Source organism: Scomber japonicus, chromosome 4 (assembly GCF_027409825.1).
Source record: "Scomber japonicus isolate fScoJap1 chromosome 4, fScoJap1.pri, whole genome shotgun sequence".
Lineage (NCBI taxonomy): Eukaryota > Metazoa > Chordata > Actinopteri > Scombriformes > Scombridae > Scomber > Scomber japonicus.
The window spans coordinates 36,031,589-36,049,088 of record NC_070581.1 but is presented as its reverse complement, the minus strand read 5'-3'; the positions used below and the strand labels follow the sequence as shown (position 1 = coordinate 36,049,088).

At 51.1% G+C, this 17,500-nt stretch overlaps 1 protein-coding gene and 1 long non-coding RNA gene across 8 annotated transcripts; one reads left to right on the top strand and one right to left on the bottom strand.

Annotated features, from left to right (window-relative positions):
• Window positions 1–3,036: 3,036 nt before the first annotated feature.
• On the bottom strand, window positions 3,037–16,794 carry khk (ketohexokinase). 7 transcript variants are annotated; one of them, XM_053317082.1, is made up of 11 exons: window positions 16,642–16,790; window positions 15,765–15,881; window positions 15,347–15,481; window positions 15,039–15,173; window positions 14,437–14,509; window positions 14,173–14,319; window positions 4,567–4,655; window positions 3,857–4,014; window positions 3,303–3,505; window positions 3,146–3,265; window positions 3,037–3,086 (listed from the first exon to the last, which is right to left on the bottom strand). In XM_053317082.1, the coding sequence occupies exons 1-9, from the start codon at window positions 16,731–16,733 to the stop codon at window positions 3,402–3,404; spliced, it is 1,050 nt and encodes a 349-aa protein (XP_053173057.1). In that variant the 5' UTR covers window positions 16,734–16,790; the 3' UTR covers window positions 3,037–3,086; window positions 3,146–3,265; window positions 3,303–3,401. The 7 variants fall into 7 exon arrangements, with proteins under 7 accessions (XP_053173057.1, XP_053173060.1, XP_053173059.1 ...); XM_053317085.1 differs by lacking the exon at window positions 15,039–15,173; XM_053317084.1 differs by lacking the exon at window positions 15,347–15,481.
• Window positions 3,744–4,156, top strand: LOC128356911 (uncharacterized). Its single transcript, XR_008321206.1, has 3 exons — window positions 3,744–3,756; window positions 3,806–4,033; window positions 4,139–4,156. It is a non-coding gene; the product is annotated as an uncharacterized LOC128356911 (long non-coding RNA).
• Window positions 16,795–17,500: the final 706 nt, after the last annotated feature.

Below are 17,500 nucleotides of genomic sequence, written 5' to 3'. Positions count from 1 at the left end.
GGTTAGGCTGGGTGGTTAGGGTTAGGCTGGGTGGTTAGGGTTCAGAGAGGGTGGTTAGGGTCAGGCTGGGTGGTTAGGGTTCAGAGAGGGTGGTTAGGGTTAGGCTGGGTGGTTAGGGTCAGGCTGGGTGGTTAGGGTCAGGCTGGGTGGTTAGGGTTAGGCTGGGTGGTTAGGGTTCAGAGAGGGTGGTTAAGGTCAGGGTGGGTGGTTAGGGTCAGGCTGGGTGGTTAGGGTTACTGCTGGGTGGTTAGGGTTAGGCTGGGTGGTTAGGGTCAGGCTGGGTGGTTAGGGTCAGGCTGGGTGGTTAGGGTTCAGAGAGGGTCAGTCAGGCCCTCCTGTGGTGAAACCCTGTTACTACATCAGTGCGACGCCTGTAATCTAACTGAAGCCACAATAACTTAATAAAACAAACAAAGTAACCCCCTAACCCCTAACCCTGACCCTGTTAGGGTTAGGGGGTCAGGGTTAGGGTTAGGGGGTTCTCTCTCCTAGAGCACAGTAACCCTAACGTGATTGCTCCGATCAACCCGAACCCTAAACCCTCCTGAGTCTACCAGGACCAACAAACCCTCCTGGGTCTACCAGGACCGGACCAGCAGTCAGTGCTTCCTTACCAAGTCCAAGATCTTTGTCTCTTCTCTCAGACGTCATCGAACATTATTAAAAAAGAACAATCTGGACAAATGTGTCTCAGGCCCTCATCAAACCTGCCATCTTTAGGGTTAGGGTGCTCTTCTAAAGGTCTTCAATGACATACGCGTAAACACTTCAGAGTATTACTGGACTGGACTGTACTGGACTGGACTGTACTGGACTGGATTGTACTGGACTGAACTGGACTGTACTGAACTGGACTGGATTACTCCGACCTGCATTCAACACGGTCGACCACAAAACTGGGTCGGACTTTCTGGCCCTAAACTGGTTTGAATCTTACTTAAAGGACAGGAACTATTTTTGGTCTATAGGTAACCACAGCGGAAGGGTTAGGGGTCAGCGCGCAGTGTCAGTCAGTGAAGACCAAGCCAGGAATCGAGGTCATGGACTCAGACCTGAATCGAGGTCATGGACTCAGACCTGAATCGAGGTCATGGACTCAGACCTGAATCGAGGTCATGGACTCAGACCTGAATCGAGGTCATGGACTCAGACCTGAATCTGAAACCACATTAAGACATTTACAAAGTCGGCCTATCATCTTAAAAACGTCAAACATAAAAAGACTGTCCGTGCGTTCATCTTCAGGAGGCTCGACTGTTGTAATGGTGTCTTTACAGGTCTCACTAAAACCCCTTCAGACTGCTGCTGACCCTGTGGACCACATAACCCTGACCCTGTGGACCACATAACCCTGACCCTGTGGACCACATAACCCTAACCCTGTGGACCACATCGCTCCAGTCCGGCTCGTTTCTCAGAGAATAGATTTCAAAATACTTTGATTACAAACCACAGAATGTTTTAGGGCCATCCAGACCTCAGATCAGGACTGGTCTTTTGTCTGTACTCAGACCCTCGATCAGGTCTGCCAGAACCCTAACCCTAACCCTGACCCTAAGGTAACCCTAACCCTGACCCTACGGTAACCCTAACCCTGACCCTAGGGTAACCCTAACCCTAGGGTAACCCTAACTCTGACCCTACGGTAACCCTGACTCTAGGGTAACCCTAACCCTGACTCTAGGGTAACCCTAACCCTAGGGTAACCCTAACTCTGACCCTACGGTAACCCTAACCCTAGGGTAACCCTAACCCTGACCCTAGGGTAACCCTGACTCTAAGGTAACCCTGACCCTACGGTAACCCTAACTCTGACCCTACGGTAACCCTAACTCTGACCCTAGGGTAACCCTGACCCTAGGGTAACCCTAACCCTGACCCTAGGGTAACCCTGACTCTAGGGTAACCCTAACCCTAGGGTAACCCTAACCCTGACCCTAGGGTAACCCTAACCCTGACCCTAGGGTAACCCTGACTCTAGGGTAACCCTGACCCTGACCCTAGGGTAACCCTAACCCTGACCCTAGGGTAACCCTAACCCTGACCCTAGGGTAACCCTGACCCTAGGGTAACCCTAACCCTGACCCTAGGGTAACCCTAACCCTAGGGTAACCCTAACTCTGACCCTACGGTAACCCTGACTCTAGGGTAACCCTAACCCTGACTCTAGGGTAACCCTAACCCTAGGGTAACCCTAACTCTGACCCTACGGTAACCCTAACCCTAGGGTAACCCTAACCCTGACCCTAGGGTAACCCTGACTCTAAGGTAACCCTGACCCTACGGTAACCCTAACTCTGACCCTACGGTAACCCTAACTCTGACCCTAGGGTAACCCTGACCCTAGGGTAACCCTAACCCTGACCCTAGGGTAACCCTGACTCTAGGGTAACCCTAACCCTAGGGTAACCCTAACCCTGACCCTAGGGTAACCCTAACCCTGACCCTAGGGTAACCCTGACTCTAGGGTAACCCTGACCCTGACCCTAGGGTAACCCTAACCCTGACCCTAGGGTAACCCTAACCCTGACCCTAGGGTAACCCTGACTCTAGGGTAACCCTGACTCTAGGGTAACCCTGACTCTAGGGTAACTCTGACCCTAGGGTAACTCTGACCCTAGGGTAACCCTGACTCTAGGGTAACTCTGACCCTAGGGTAACCCTGACCCTAGGGTAACTCTGACCCTAGGGTAACTCTGACCCTAGGGTAACCCTGACTCTAGGGTAACCCTGACCCTGACCCTAAGGTAACCCTAACCCTGACCCTAGGGTAACCCTGACCCTGACTCTAGGGTAACCCTAACCCTGACCCTACGGTAACCCTAACTCTGACCCTAGGGTAACCCTAACCCTGACCCTAAGGTAACCCTAACCCTGACCCTAGGGTAACCCTAACCCTGACCCTAAGGTAACCCTAACCCTGACTCTAGGGTAACCCTAACCCTAGGGTAACCCTGACCCATTTCAGATAAATGTTCCTAACCTTCAGAAATAAATAATCAGGAAATGAATTTGACTTATTTTATTAAGTTGAACGACGCTACTATCAGGTAGTAAAGTAAATCATCACGTTATCATTTTAATGTCTTTAATCATCAGTTTGTTAGCAGTTAATAATCAAATATACAGTTAGTCATCTTATAACCTTTAATAATCAAATATACAACAGTTAGTCATCTTATAATAACCTTTAATAATCAAATATACAGTTAGTCATCTTATAACCTTTAATAATCAAATATACAGTTAGTCATCTTATAATAATCTTTAATAATCAAATATACAGTTAGTCATCTTATAACCTTAAACTACTGATTCAGATTTTATCAAACTTCACATTTCAAACCGTTTTAATGTAATTGAAACATCGTCTGGTTTCTTCTTCGTTGGTTTAGCTGCACTTAGCCGTCACTGAACTCTTCACTGATGTCGTCGTAACCATGGAAACCACACTTCCTGCCGGCGACTCTGCAGCCGAAGGTCAGAGCGTCCTGCAAACTTCCTCCTGGAAACAGAAACGTAAAGAACACGTCTACGTTACCGTTTGGCCCGGTGGAGCCCTGAGACACGCACACGCACACGCACACGCACACACACACACACACACACACACACACACACACACACACACACACACACACACACACACACACACACACACAGGTCAGGATCTCAGGTCAGGGTCAGGGTCAGGGTCTGGGTCAGGGTCTCAGGTCAGGATCTCAGGTCAGGGTCAGGGTCTGGGTCAGGGTCAGGGTCTCAGGTCAGGATCTCAGGTCAGGGTCAGGGTCAGGGTCAGGGTCAGGGTCAGGGTCAGGGTCTGGGTCAGGGTCTCAGGTCAGGGTCAGGGTCTCACCGTTGGACAGCTTGTAGATGACGGCTGCATTGAACGTGTCTCCGGCTCCGAGAGTATCGACCAGCGTCTCCGGAGGAAAAGCGTCGGAGTGGATCAATAAACCATCAGGACCCAAAGCGTCCGCTCCGTGTTCTGCCCAGGCACAGACCAGGACGGCCCTGCAGACAGGGGTCAGAGGTCAGAGGTCAGGGGTCAGACACAGATCAGGACGGCCCTGCAGACAGGGGTCAGGGGTCAGGGGTCAGACACAGATCAGGACAGCCCTGCAGACAGGGGTCAGAGGTCAGGGGTCAGACACAGATCAGGACAGCCCTGCAGACAGGGGTCAGAGGTCAGGGGTCAGACACAGATCAGGACGGCCCTGCAGACAGGGGTCAGAGGTCAGAGGTCAGACGCTGAAGCTTCATCTCAGAACAAGTTAAAACAACCAAATGAGGAAATACATTAAACTGTATTTGAGTGTCAACAGAACCAGGAACAAGAATCTCACTTCCTGTTACACTGAGAATCTCACTTCCTGTTACACTGAGAATCTCACTTCCTGTTACACTGAGAATCTCACTTCCTGTTACACTGAGAGAAATATGAGGACTGAATTAATCATGTTAGGGTTATATAGCTAACCCTAACCCTTATATATATTGTTACTCTATCTCTGGGTCAGGGTTAGCTATCTATGACCCTAACCCTGACCTTTGACCTCCACTTACCCCTGTTTGACCCGGCTGTAGAGTCCTCTCAGAGCAGTTTGAGCCGTCTGGAAGCCGAAGTGTCGAGCCACGTCTTTACTGACGAAGACCTGGGGACAGAGGACAGACGTGACAGAGGATAGACGTGACAGAGGACAGATGTGACAGAGGACAGAGGACAGATGTGACAGAGGACAGAGGACAGACGTGACAGAGGACAGATGTGACAGACATGACAGATGTGACAGACGTGACAGAGGACAGACGTGACAGAGGACAGACGTGACAGACGTGACAGAGGACAGATGTGACAGAGGACAGATGTGACAGAGGACAGACGTGACAGAGGACAGACGTGACAGAGGACAGAGGACAGACGTGACAGACGTGACAGAGGACAGATGTGACAGAGGACAGACGTGACAGAGGACAGATGTGACAGAGGACAGATGTGACAGAGGACAGACGTGACAGAGGACAGATGTGACAGAGGACAGATGTGACAGAGGACAGACGTGACAGAGGACAGAGGACAGACGTGACAGGACAGACGTGACAGAGGACAGAGGACAGACGTGACAGGACAGATGTGACAGAGGACAGATGTGACAGACGTGACAGAGGACAGATGTGACAGAGGACAGATGTGACAGAGGACAGACGTGACAGAGGACAGATGTGACAGAGGACAGATGTGACAGAGGACAGACGTGACAGATGTGACAGAGGACAGACGTGACAGACGTGACAGAGGACAGACGTGACAGAGGACAGAAGTGACAGATATGACAGAGGACAGATGTGACAGATGTGACAGAGGACAGATGTGACAGAGGACAGAGGACAGACGTGACAGGACAGATGTGACAGAGGACAGATGTGACAGAGGACAGATGTGACAGAGGACAGACGTGACAGATGTGACAGAGGACAGATGTGACAGACGTGACAGACGTGACAGAGGACAGACGTGACAGAGGACAGATGTGACAGAGGACAGATGTGACAGAGGACAGACGTGACAGAGGACAGATGTGACAGAGGACAGACGTGACAGATGTGACAGACGTGACAGAGGACAGATGTGACAGAGGACAGATGTGACAGAGGACAGACGTGACAGAGGACAGACGTGACAGAGGACAGACGTGACAGAGGACAGATGTGACAGAGGACAGACGTGACAGATGTGACAGAGGACAGAGGACAGAGGACAGACGTGACAGATGTGACAGAGGACAGACGTGACAGATGTGACAGAGGACAGACGTGACAGATGTGACAGAGGACAGATGTGACAGAGGACAGATGTGACAGAGGACAGACGTGACAGACGTGACAGATGTGACAGAGGACAGAGGACAGAGGACAGACGTGACAGATGTGACAGAGGACAGACGTGACAGAGGACAGACGTGACAGAGGACAGACGTGACAGAGGACAGATGTGACAGAGGACAGACGTGACAGACGACTGACGTGACAGAGGACAGATGTGACAGAGGACAGACGTGACAGATGTGACAGAGGACAGACGTGACAGATGTGACAGAGGACAGACGTGACAGATGTGACAGAGGACAGACGTGACAGATGTGACAGACGTGACAGAGGACAGACGTGACAGACGTGACAGAGGACAGATGTGACAGACGTGACAGAGGACAGACGTGACAGAGGACAGACGTGACAGACGTGACAGACGTGACAGAGGACAGAGGACAGACGTGACAGATGTGACAGAGGACAGACGTGACAGATGTGACAGACGTGACAGAGGACAGATGTGACAGAGGACAGATGTGACAGAGGACAGACGTGACAGAGGACAGATGTGACAGAGGACAGATGTGACAGAGGACAGATGTGACAGAGGACAGACGTGACAGATGTGACAGAGGACAGACGTGACAGAGGACAGACGTGACAGAGGACAGATGTGACAGAGGACAGATGTGACAGAGGACAGATGTGACAGACGTGACAGACGTGACAGAGGACAGACGTGACAGATGTGACAGAGGACAGACGTGACAGATATGACAGAGGACAGATGTGACAGATGTGACAGAGGACAGACGTGACAGATATGACAGAGGACAGATGTGACAGATGTGACAGAGGACAGATGTGACAGAGGACAGAGGACAGACGTGACAGGACAGATGTGACAGAGGACAGATGTGACAGAGGACAGATGTGACAGACGTGACAGATGTGACAGAGGACAGACGTGACAGATGTGACAGAGGACAGACGTGACAGAGGACAGACGTGACAGAGGACAGATGTGACAGAGGACAGATGTGACAGAGGACAGATGTGACAGACGTGACAGACGTGACAGAGGACAGACGTGACAGATGTGACAGAGGACAGACGTGACAGATATGACAGAGGACAGATGTGACAGATGTGACAGAGGACAGACGTGACAGATATGACAGAGGACAGATGTGACAGATGTGACAGAGGACAGATGTGACAGAGGACAGAGGACAGACGTGACAGGACAGATGTGACAGAGGACAGATGTGACAGAGGACAGATGTGACAGACGTGACAGATGTGACAGAGGACAGACGTGACAGATGTGACAGAGGACAGAGGACAGATGTGACAGACGTGACAGAGGACAGATGTGACAGAGGACAGACGTGACAGAGGACAGATGTGACAGATGTGACAGAGGACAGAGGACAGAGGACAGACGTGACAGATGTGACAGAGGACAGACGTGACAGATGTGACAGAGGACAGACGTGGCAGATGTGACAGACGTGACAGACGTGACAGACGTGACAGAGGACAGACGTGACAGAGGACAGATGTGACAGATGTGACAGAGGACAGAGGACAGAGGACAGACGTGACAGATGTGACAGAGGACAGACGTGACAGAGGACAGATGTGACAGAGGACAGACGTGACAGATGTGACAGAGGACAGACGTGACAGACGTGACAGAGGACAGACGTGACAGATGTGACAGACGTGACAGAGGACAGATGTGACAGAGGACAGACGTGACAGATGTGACAGAGGACAGACGTGACAGAGGACAGACGTGACAGACGTGACAGACGTGACAGATGTGACAGAGGACAGACGTGACAGAGGACAGACGTGACAGACGTGACAGACGTGACAGACGTGACAGAGGACAGATGTGACAGAGGACAGACGTGACAGATGTGACAGAGGACAGACGTGACAGAAGACAGACGTGACAGAGGACAGATGTGACAGAGGACAGACGTGACAGATGTGACAGAGGACAGACGTGACAGAAGACAGACGTGACAGAGGACAGACGTGACAGAGGACAGACGTGACAGATGTGACAGAGGACAGACGTGACAGAGGACAGACGTGACAGACGTGACAGACGTGACAGAGGACAGACGTGACAGAGGACAGACGTGACAGAGGACAGATGTGACAGATGTGACAGAGGACAGAGGACAGACGTGACAGACGTGACAGAGGACAGACGTGACAGACGTGACAGAGGACAGACGTGACAGATGTGACAGAGGACAGATGTGACAGACGTGACAGAGGATAGAGGACAGAGGACAGAGGACAGACGTGACAGATGTGACAGAGGACAGATGTGACAGAGGACAGAAGTGACAGAGGACAGAAGTGACAGAGGACAGACGTGACAGATGTGACAGAGGACAGACGTGACAGACGTGACAGACGTGACAGACGTGACAGAGGACAGATGTGACAGAGGACAGACGTGACAGACGTGACAGAGGACAGACGTGACAGAGGACAGACGTGACAGACGACAGACGTGACAGAGGACAGACGTGACAGAGGACAGACGTGACAGATGTGACAGACGTGACAGAGGACAGATGTGACAGATGTGACAGACGTGACAGAGGACAGATGTGACAGAGGACAGACGACAGATGTGACAGAGGACAGACGTGACAGAGGACAGACGTGACAGAGGACAGACGTGACAGAGGACAGACGTGACAGACGACAGACGTGACAGAGGACAGACGTGACAGATGTGACAGAGGACAGACGTGACAGAGGACAGACGTGACAGATGTGACAGAGGACAGACGTGACAGAGGACAGATGTGACAGAGGACAGACGCGACAGAGGACAGACGTGACAGAGGACAGATGTGACAGACGACAGACGTGACAGACGTGACAGAGGTGACAGATGTGACAGAGGACAGATGTGACAGAGGACAGACGTGACAGAGGACAGACGTGACAGAGGACAGACGTGACAGAGGACAGACGTGACAGATGTGACAGAGGACAGATGTGACAGATGTGACAGAGGACAGATGTGACAGACGTGACAGATGACAGATGTGACAGAGGACAGACGTGACAGACGTGACAGAGGACAGATGTGACAGAGGACAGACGTGACAGATGTGACAGAGGACAGATGTGACAGAGGACAGACGTGACAGAGGACAGATGTGACAGATGTGACAGAGGACAGACGTGACAGATGTGACAGAGGACAGACGTGACAGATGTGACAGAGGACAGACGTGACAGACGTGACAGACGTGACAGAGGACAGATGTGACAGAGGACAGACGTGACAGATGTGACAGAGGACAGACGTGACAGAGGACAGACGTGACAGAGGACAGACGTGACAGAGGACAGATGTGACAGAGGACAGACGTGACAGAGGACAGACGTGACAGATGTGACAGAGGACAGACGTGACAGAGGACAGACGTGACAGATGTGACAGATGTGACAGAGGACAATCGTGACAGACGTGACAGACGTGACAGACGTGACAGACGTGACAGAGGACAGACGTGACAGACGTGACAGACGTGACAGACGTGACAGAGGACAGACGTGACAGAAGACAGACGTGACAGAGGACAGACGTGACAGATGTGACAGAGGACAGACGTGACAGAGGACAGACGTGACAGAGGACAGACGTGACAGATGTGACAGAGGACAGATGTGACAGAGGACAGACGTGACAGAGGACAGACGTGACAGGACAGATGTGACAGACGTGACAGATGTGACAGAGGACAGACGTGACAGAGGACAGACGTGACAGACGTGACAGAGGACAGACGTGACAGAGGACAGATGTGACAGATGTGACAGAGGACAGATGTGACAGAGGACAGAGGACAGACGTGACAGGACAGATGTGACAGAGGACAGACGTGACAGATGTGACAGAGGACAGATGTGACAGACGTGACAGAGGATAGAGGACAGAGGACAGAGGACAGACGTGACAGATGTGACAGAGGACAGATGTGACAGAGGACAGACGTGACAGAGGACAGACGTGACAGATGTGACAGAGGACAGACGTGACAGACGTGACAGACGTGACAGACGTGACAGAGGACAGACGTGACAGAGGACAGACGTGACAGAGGACAGACGTGACAGATGTGACAGAGGACAGATGTGACAGAGGACAGACGTGACAGACGTGACAGAGGACAGATGTGACAGAGGACAGACGTGACAGACGTGACAGAGGACAGACGTGACAGAGGACAGACGTGACAGAGGACAGACGTGACAGACGACAGACGTGACAGACGACAGACGTGACAGACGTGACAGAGGACAGACGTGACAGAGGACAGATGTGACAGAGGACAGACGTGACAGATGTGACAGAGGACAGACGTGACAGAGGACAGACGTGACAGAGGACAGACGTGACAGACGTGACAGATGTGACAGACGTGACAGAGGACAGACGTGACAGATGTGACAGACGTGACAGAGGACAGATGTGACAGATGTGACAGACGTGACAGAGGACAGATGTGACAGATGTGACAGACGTGACAGAGGACAGATGTGACAGATGTGACAGAGGACAGACGTGACAGAGGACAGATGTGACAGACGTGACAGAGGACAGATGTGACAGATGTGACAGACGTGACAGAGGACAGATGTGACAGAGGACAGACGTGACAGAGGACAGACGTGACAGATGTGACAGACGTGACAGAGGACAGATGTGACAGATGTGACAGATGTGACAGAGGACAGACGTGACAGAGGACAGATGTGACAGACGTGACAGAGGACAGATGTGACAGATGTGACAGACGTGACAGAGGACAGATGTGACAGAGGACAGACGTGACAGAGGACAGACGTGACAGATGACAGACGTGACAGACGACAGACGTGACAGACGACAGACGTGACAGAGGACAGACGTGACAGAGGACAGACGTGACAGACGACAGACGTGACAGATGTGACAGAGGACAGACGTGACAGAGGACAGACGTGACAGAGGACAGACGTGACAGATGTGACAGAGGACAGACGTGATAGAGGACAGATGTGACAGAGGACAGACGCGACAGAGGACAGACGTGACAGAGGACAGATGTGACAGACGACAGACGTGACAGACGTGACAGAGGTGACAGATGTGACAGAGGACAGATGTGACAGAGGACAGACGTGACAGAGGACAGACGTGACAGACGTGACAGAGGACAGACGTGACAGATGTGACAGAGGACAGACGTGACAGAGGACAGACGTGACAGAGGACAGACGTGACAGACGTGACAGACGACAGACGTGACAGACGTGACAGAGGACAGACGTGACAGACGTGACAGACGTGACAGATGTGACAGAGGACAGATGTGACAGAGGACAGATGTGACAGAGGACAGACGTGACAGAGGACAGACGTGACAGATGTGACAGAGGACAGATGTGACAGAGGACAGATGTGACAGAGGACAGACGTGACAGAGGACAGACGTGACAGAGGACAGATGTGACAGAGGACAGACGTGACAGACGACAGACGTGACAGATGTGACAGAGGACAGACGTGACAGATGTGACAGAGGACAGACGTGACAGATGTGACAGAGGACAGATGTGACAGAGGACAGACGTGACAGAGGACAGATGTGACAGAGGACAGACGTGACAGAGGACAGACGTGACAGAGGACAGACGTGACAGAGGACAGATGTGACAGAGGACAGACGTGACAGACGTGACAGAGGACAGATGTGACAGAGGACAGATGTGACAGAGGACAGATGTGACAGAGGACAGATGTGACAGACGTGACAGACGACAGACGTGACAGAGGACAGACGTGACAGACGACAGACGTGACAGAGGACAGACGTGACAGAGGACAGATGTGACAGAGGACAGACGTGACAGAGGACAGACGTGACAGACGACAGACGTGACAGACGTGACAGACGTGACAGACGTGACAGACGTGACAGACGTGACAGAGGACAGATGTGACAGAGGACAGACGTGACAGAGGACAGACGTGACAGACGACAGACGTGACAGACGACAGACGTGACAGAGGACAGACGTGACAGAGGACAGACGTGACAGAGGACAGATGTGACAGAGGACAGACGTGACAGAGGACAGACGTGACAGATGTGACAGAGGACAGACGTGACAGATGTGACAGAGGACAGACGCGACAGAGGACAGACGTGACAGAGGACAGATGTGACAGACGACAGACGTGACAGACGTGACAGAGGACAGACGTGACAGACGTGACAGAGGACAGACGTGACAGAGGACAGACGTGACAGAGGACAGATGTGACAGAGGACAGACGTGACAGAGGACAGACGTGACAGACGTGACAGACGTGACAGACGTGACAGACGTGACAGACGTGACAGAGGACAGACGTGACAGAGGACAGACGTGACAGAGGACAGACGTGACAGACGACAGACGTGACAGACGTGACAGACGTGACAGACGTGACAGAGGACAGATGTGACAGAGGACAGACGTGACAGAGGACAGACGTGACAGATGTGACAGACGTGACAGAGGACAGATGTGACAGAGGACAGACGTGACAGACGACAGACGTGACAGAGGACAGACGTGCCAGAGGACAGACGTGACAGAGGACAGACGTGACAGATGTGACAGAGGACAGACGTGCCAGAGGACAGACGTGACAGAGGACAGACGTGACAGATGTGACAGAGGACAGACGTGACAGAGGACAGATGTGACAGAGGACAGATGTGACAGACGTGACAGAGGACAGACGTGACAGAAGACAGATGTGACAGAAGACAGATGTGACAGAGGACAGACGTGACAGATGTGACAGAGGACAGATGTGACAGAGGACAGATGTGACAGAGGACAGATGTGACAGAGGACAGATGTGACAGAGGACAGACGTGACAGAAGACAGATGTGACAGAGGACAGACGTGACAGAGGACAGACGTGACAGAGGACAGATGTGACAGATGTGACAGAGGACAGACGTGACAGAGGACAGACGTGACAGAAGACAGACGTGACAGAGGACAGACGTGACAGAGGACAGACGTGACAGACGTGACAGACGTGACAGATGTGACAGAGGACAGACGTGACAGATGTGACAGAGGACAGACGTGACAGAGGACAGACGTGACAGAGGACAGATGTGACAGAGGACAGACGTGACAGAGGACAGACGTGACAGAGGACAGACGTGACAGAAGACAGATGTGACAGAGGACAGACGTGACAGAGGACAGACGTGACAGAGGACAGATGTGACAGATGTGACAGAGGACAGACGTGACAGAGGACAGACGTGACAGAAGACAGACGTGACAGAGGACAGACGTGACAGAGGACAGACGTGACAGACGTGACAGACGTGACAGATGTGACAGAGGACAGACGTGACAGATGTGACAGAGGACAGACGTGACAGAGGACAGACGTGACAGAGGACAGATGTGACAGAGGACAGACGTGACAGAGGACAGACGTGACAGACGTGACAGAGGACAGACGTGACAGATGTGACAGAGGACAGACGTGACAGAGGACAGATGTGACAGAGGACAGATGTGACAGACGTGACAGAGGACAGACGTGACAGAGGACAGACGTGACAGAAGACAGATGTGACAGAGGACAGACGTGACAGAGGACAGACGTGACAGATGTGACAGAGGACAGACGTGACAGAGGACAGATGTGACAGAGGACAGATGTGACAGAGGACAGACGTGACAGAGGACAGACGTGACAGAAGACAGATGTGACAGAGGACAGACGTGACAGAGGACAGACGTGACAGAGGACAGATGTGACAGAGGACAGACGTGACAGATGTGACAGAGGACAGACGTGACAGAGGACAGACGTGACAGAGGACAGATGTGACAGATGTGACAGAGGACAGACGTGACAGAGGACAGACGTGACAGAAGACAGACGTGACAGAGGACAGACGTGACAGAGGACAGACGTGACAGACGTGACAGACGTGACAGATGTGACAGAGGACAGACGTGACAGATGTGACAGAGGACAGACGTGACAGAGGACAGACGTGACAGAGGACAGACGTGACAGACGTGACAGAGGACAGACGTGACAGAGGACAGATGTGACAGAGGACAGACGTGACAGAGGACAGACGTGACAGAGGACAGATGTGACAGAGGACAGACGTGACAGAGGACAGATGTGACAGAGGACAGATGTGACAGAGGACAGATGTGACAGATGTGACAGATGTGACAGAGGACAGATGTGACAGAGGACAGACGTGACAGAGGACAGACGTGTCTCGTACCACGTCACCGTGAGCAAACAGCTGATACAGCTCCTCCCTCGTCTTCTCGATCTCCACGGAGACGGTGATCCTCTGTTGCTGTGGCAACCTGCTGTTATAGATCTGCACCTGCTGGATCATCTTCACCTGCTGCTCCGCGTTACGACCCTGAGGGGAAAATACTCTGTAGTACTACAGTAGTACTGCAGTACTGTGTACTCTGTAGTACTACAGTAGTACTACAGTCCGGTGTAACCTGGGTCAGGGTGGTGTAACCGGGTTTACCTCGATGTGGATCCACTTGAACTGACGAAGATCAACTTTGGAAAAATCGTTTTCTGTGACGTCAGGAAGGTTCCTGCAGGAAGTGACATCACAGTTACTGTTCCTCCATTCTTCATCATCAGAGAACAACACACACCGGACGACGGAATTAAACGAGTTTAATTAAACGAGTGTCTGCAAGATTGTTAACGAGGTCATTTACAGTCATGTGACCCATGGCACAAACAGGAAGTCTTTCATTTTAAATATCAGTTAAAATTAAACCTCATTAAGTCAATCAGTCACCATGGAAACAGATTTCAACTGTGAAGAGTTCACTTCAAAAACCATCAGACACACCAAACCAGTTCAAACCGGTTCAAACCGGTTCAAACCAGTTCAAACCAGTTCAAACCAGTTCAAACTGGTTCAAACTGGTTTGGTCACATTTAAAGAAACTCTTCCAGCTGCAGATTCAGGTTTTCATCATCAGCCAATCAGAGCTGAGTTAACACTGAGCATGCTCAGTAACGTCTCTATCAATCAGCTGATCAATCATCATGCGGCGCTAAGCTGGAGTTGAAGTTGATCACACGCCTGTCTCCATGGTAACGAAGTCTTACGTGTCGGACAGAACGACGGTGCGAGAGCCGCTGGACGGACAAACCACACAACATGCACACGGAGTTTGACCTTTGACCTGCCAAACCACGGCCGAGGTTTCGACGGAACGCCGCAGGAAGTCATTCACGATGAAGCTGAAACACACAGGAAGCACTTTTACCTGCCCTTCAAAATAAAACCACTGGCAGAGACTAACCCTGTTCTGATTGGTGCAGGGGGGGCGGAGCCGTCGTCTCCTTGACGACGATAATTCTGAAACAGAAACCGTTAGTGACACACACACAAACACACACACACACACACACACCTGTTCATGTGCAGGATGGTGCGGCTTCCTGTGCTCATGTTGCTGATGACCACAGACGCTGGAAGGATGCACTGAGCATGCTCAGTCACCAGCGACACGTCGATATGGGACTTCCGAAAATCCTCCAAAATAAAACTACAGACAGGAAACAGTTTTATATCTGTCCTGTCCTTCAAAATAAAACTACAGACAGAAGACTGTCCTCACCTGAACCCTACTGGTGTCTCTGTTTGGACATCGCAGCAACTAGTGTCTGAAATGCTTCTGATCAACACAACACTTACTATACTGTCTATATATATATATATATATATATATATATATATCTCTACATCTATATATATATATATATATATATATATATATATCTATATCTCTACATCTATATATATCTATAGATATATTGATCAGTACTCACTCTGCCACAGGTCCAGCAGTGAGGGAGCCCATGAAGGCGCACGGCGCACCCAGCAGAGAAAGCACCGTGCACGAGTTAGAGGCGTTGCCGCCTCGCTGCCAACGCTGAGAAACACACCTGAAGGTACAGAGATAATCAATACATCATCAATAACTGATCACATCTGTCTGGTTGAGGTGATTATTCATCATTAACTTCTGTGGAGCTGCTAACAGTTCATTGTTAACTGTGAGCGAAAAAGAACATTTATCTTTTTGTATTTGCAGGTTCAAAAAATAATAAACTTAACCTGCTGATGTTAGCATTAGCCTGTGAGCTAACCTGCAGTAGATAGCATTAGCCTGTGAGCTAACCTGCAGTAGGTAGCATTAGCCTGTGAGCTAACCTGTGAGGTAACCTGCAGTAGGTAGCATTAGCCTGTGAGCTAACCTGCAGTAGATAGCATTAGCCTGTGAACTAACCTGCAGTAGATAGCATTAGCCTGCGGGCTAACCTGCAGTAGCTAGCTTTAGCCTGTGAGCTAACCTGCAGTAGATAGCATTAGCCTGCGAGCTAACCTGAAGTAGATAGCATTAGCCTGTGAGCTAACCTGCAGTAGATAGCATTAGCCTATGAGCTAACCTGCAGTAGATAGCTTTAGCCTGTGAGCTAACCTGCAGTAGGTAGCATTAGCCTGTGAGCTAACCTGCAGTAGGTAGCATTAGCCTGTGAGCTAATCTGCAGTAGGTAGCATTAGCCTGTGAGCTAACCTGCAGTAGATAGCATTAGCCTATGAGCTAACCTGCAGTAGGTAGCATTAGCCTGTGAGCTAATCTGCAGTAGGTAGCATTAGCCTGTGAGCTAACCTGCAGTAGATAGCTTTAGCCTGTGAGCTAACCTGCTGTCCGTGTCTTCTTCAGGATATTTGTCGACCACGTTGATGATGTCCAGACAAACCAGACCGACACACAGGATCCTCCGCTGCTCCATGCTGCTTCTCTCCTGAACCCGAACCTGGACCTGGACCCTGAACCCTCACAGGAATGCTGCTGGACTTTGAAACTCTCATCTCAACTGTGAGCACACAGTCACTTACCACAATAAGACACACCACTTCCTGTAATTGTCAGTACAAAATAAAAGCCTTTACTCACATCTATAGGAAGACTCTTATAAACATGATTCAGGGTTGAGGGTCAGGGTTATATGTATATATATATATATACCCAGTGAGGGGGGGGGGGTTAGGCCTTTTGGGGGGGGGGGGGGGGGCTCCACCTACTGAGGGAGGGTTAGGCCCGCTGGGGGGGGGTTAGGCCTTTTGGGGGGGGGGCTCCACCTACTGAGGGAGGGTTAGGCCCGCTGGGGGGGGGGTTCCGCCCAGAGAGCCTTTTTAGTTGTTTATTTTTATTTTGTGGGAGTTTTTTAAATGTCCGTATAGATATACAATATATATATTGTGTATATGTAGGCATATTGTATATTTGTATTTAATTTAAAGACACTTTTATTGAGCGAGAACAGATTTTAGTTTTTATGGGTTAGGGGTTTTATTTTATTTTAGTGGATTTGAGCAAAGAGGGTAGCTCAGGATCAGTGGACTGAGGTCTGAGAGGAGGGCCCTGGGGGACCCCTACCCCACACCCCCCTACCCTCACCCTAACCATTACCCCTCCCTCCCTTACCCTAAGGGTTGTGGTTAGGTCCCCCAGGGCCCTCCTCTCAGACCTCAGTTCACTGAGGGGTTAGGGTCTCTG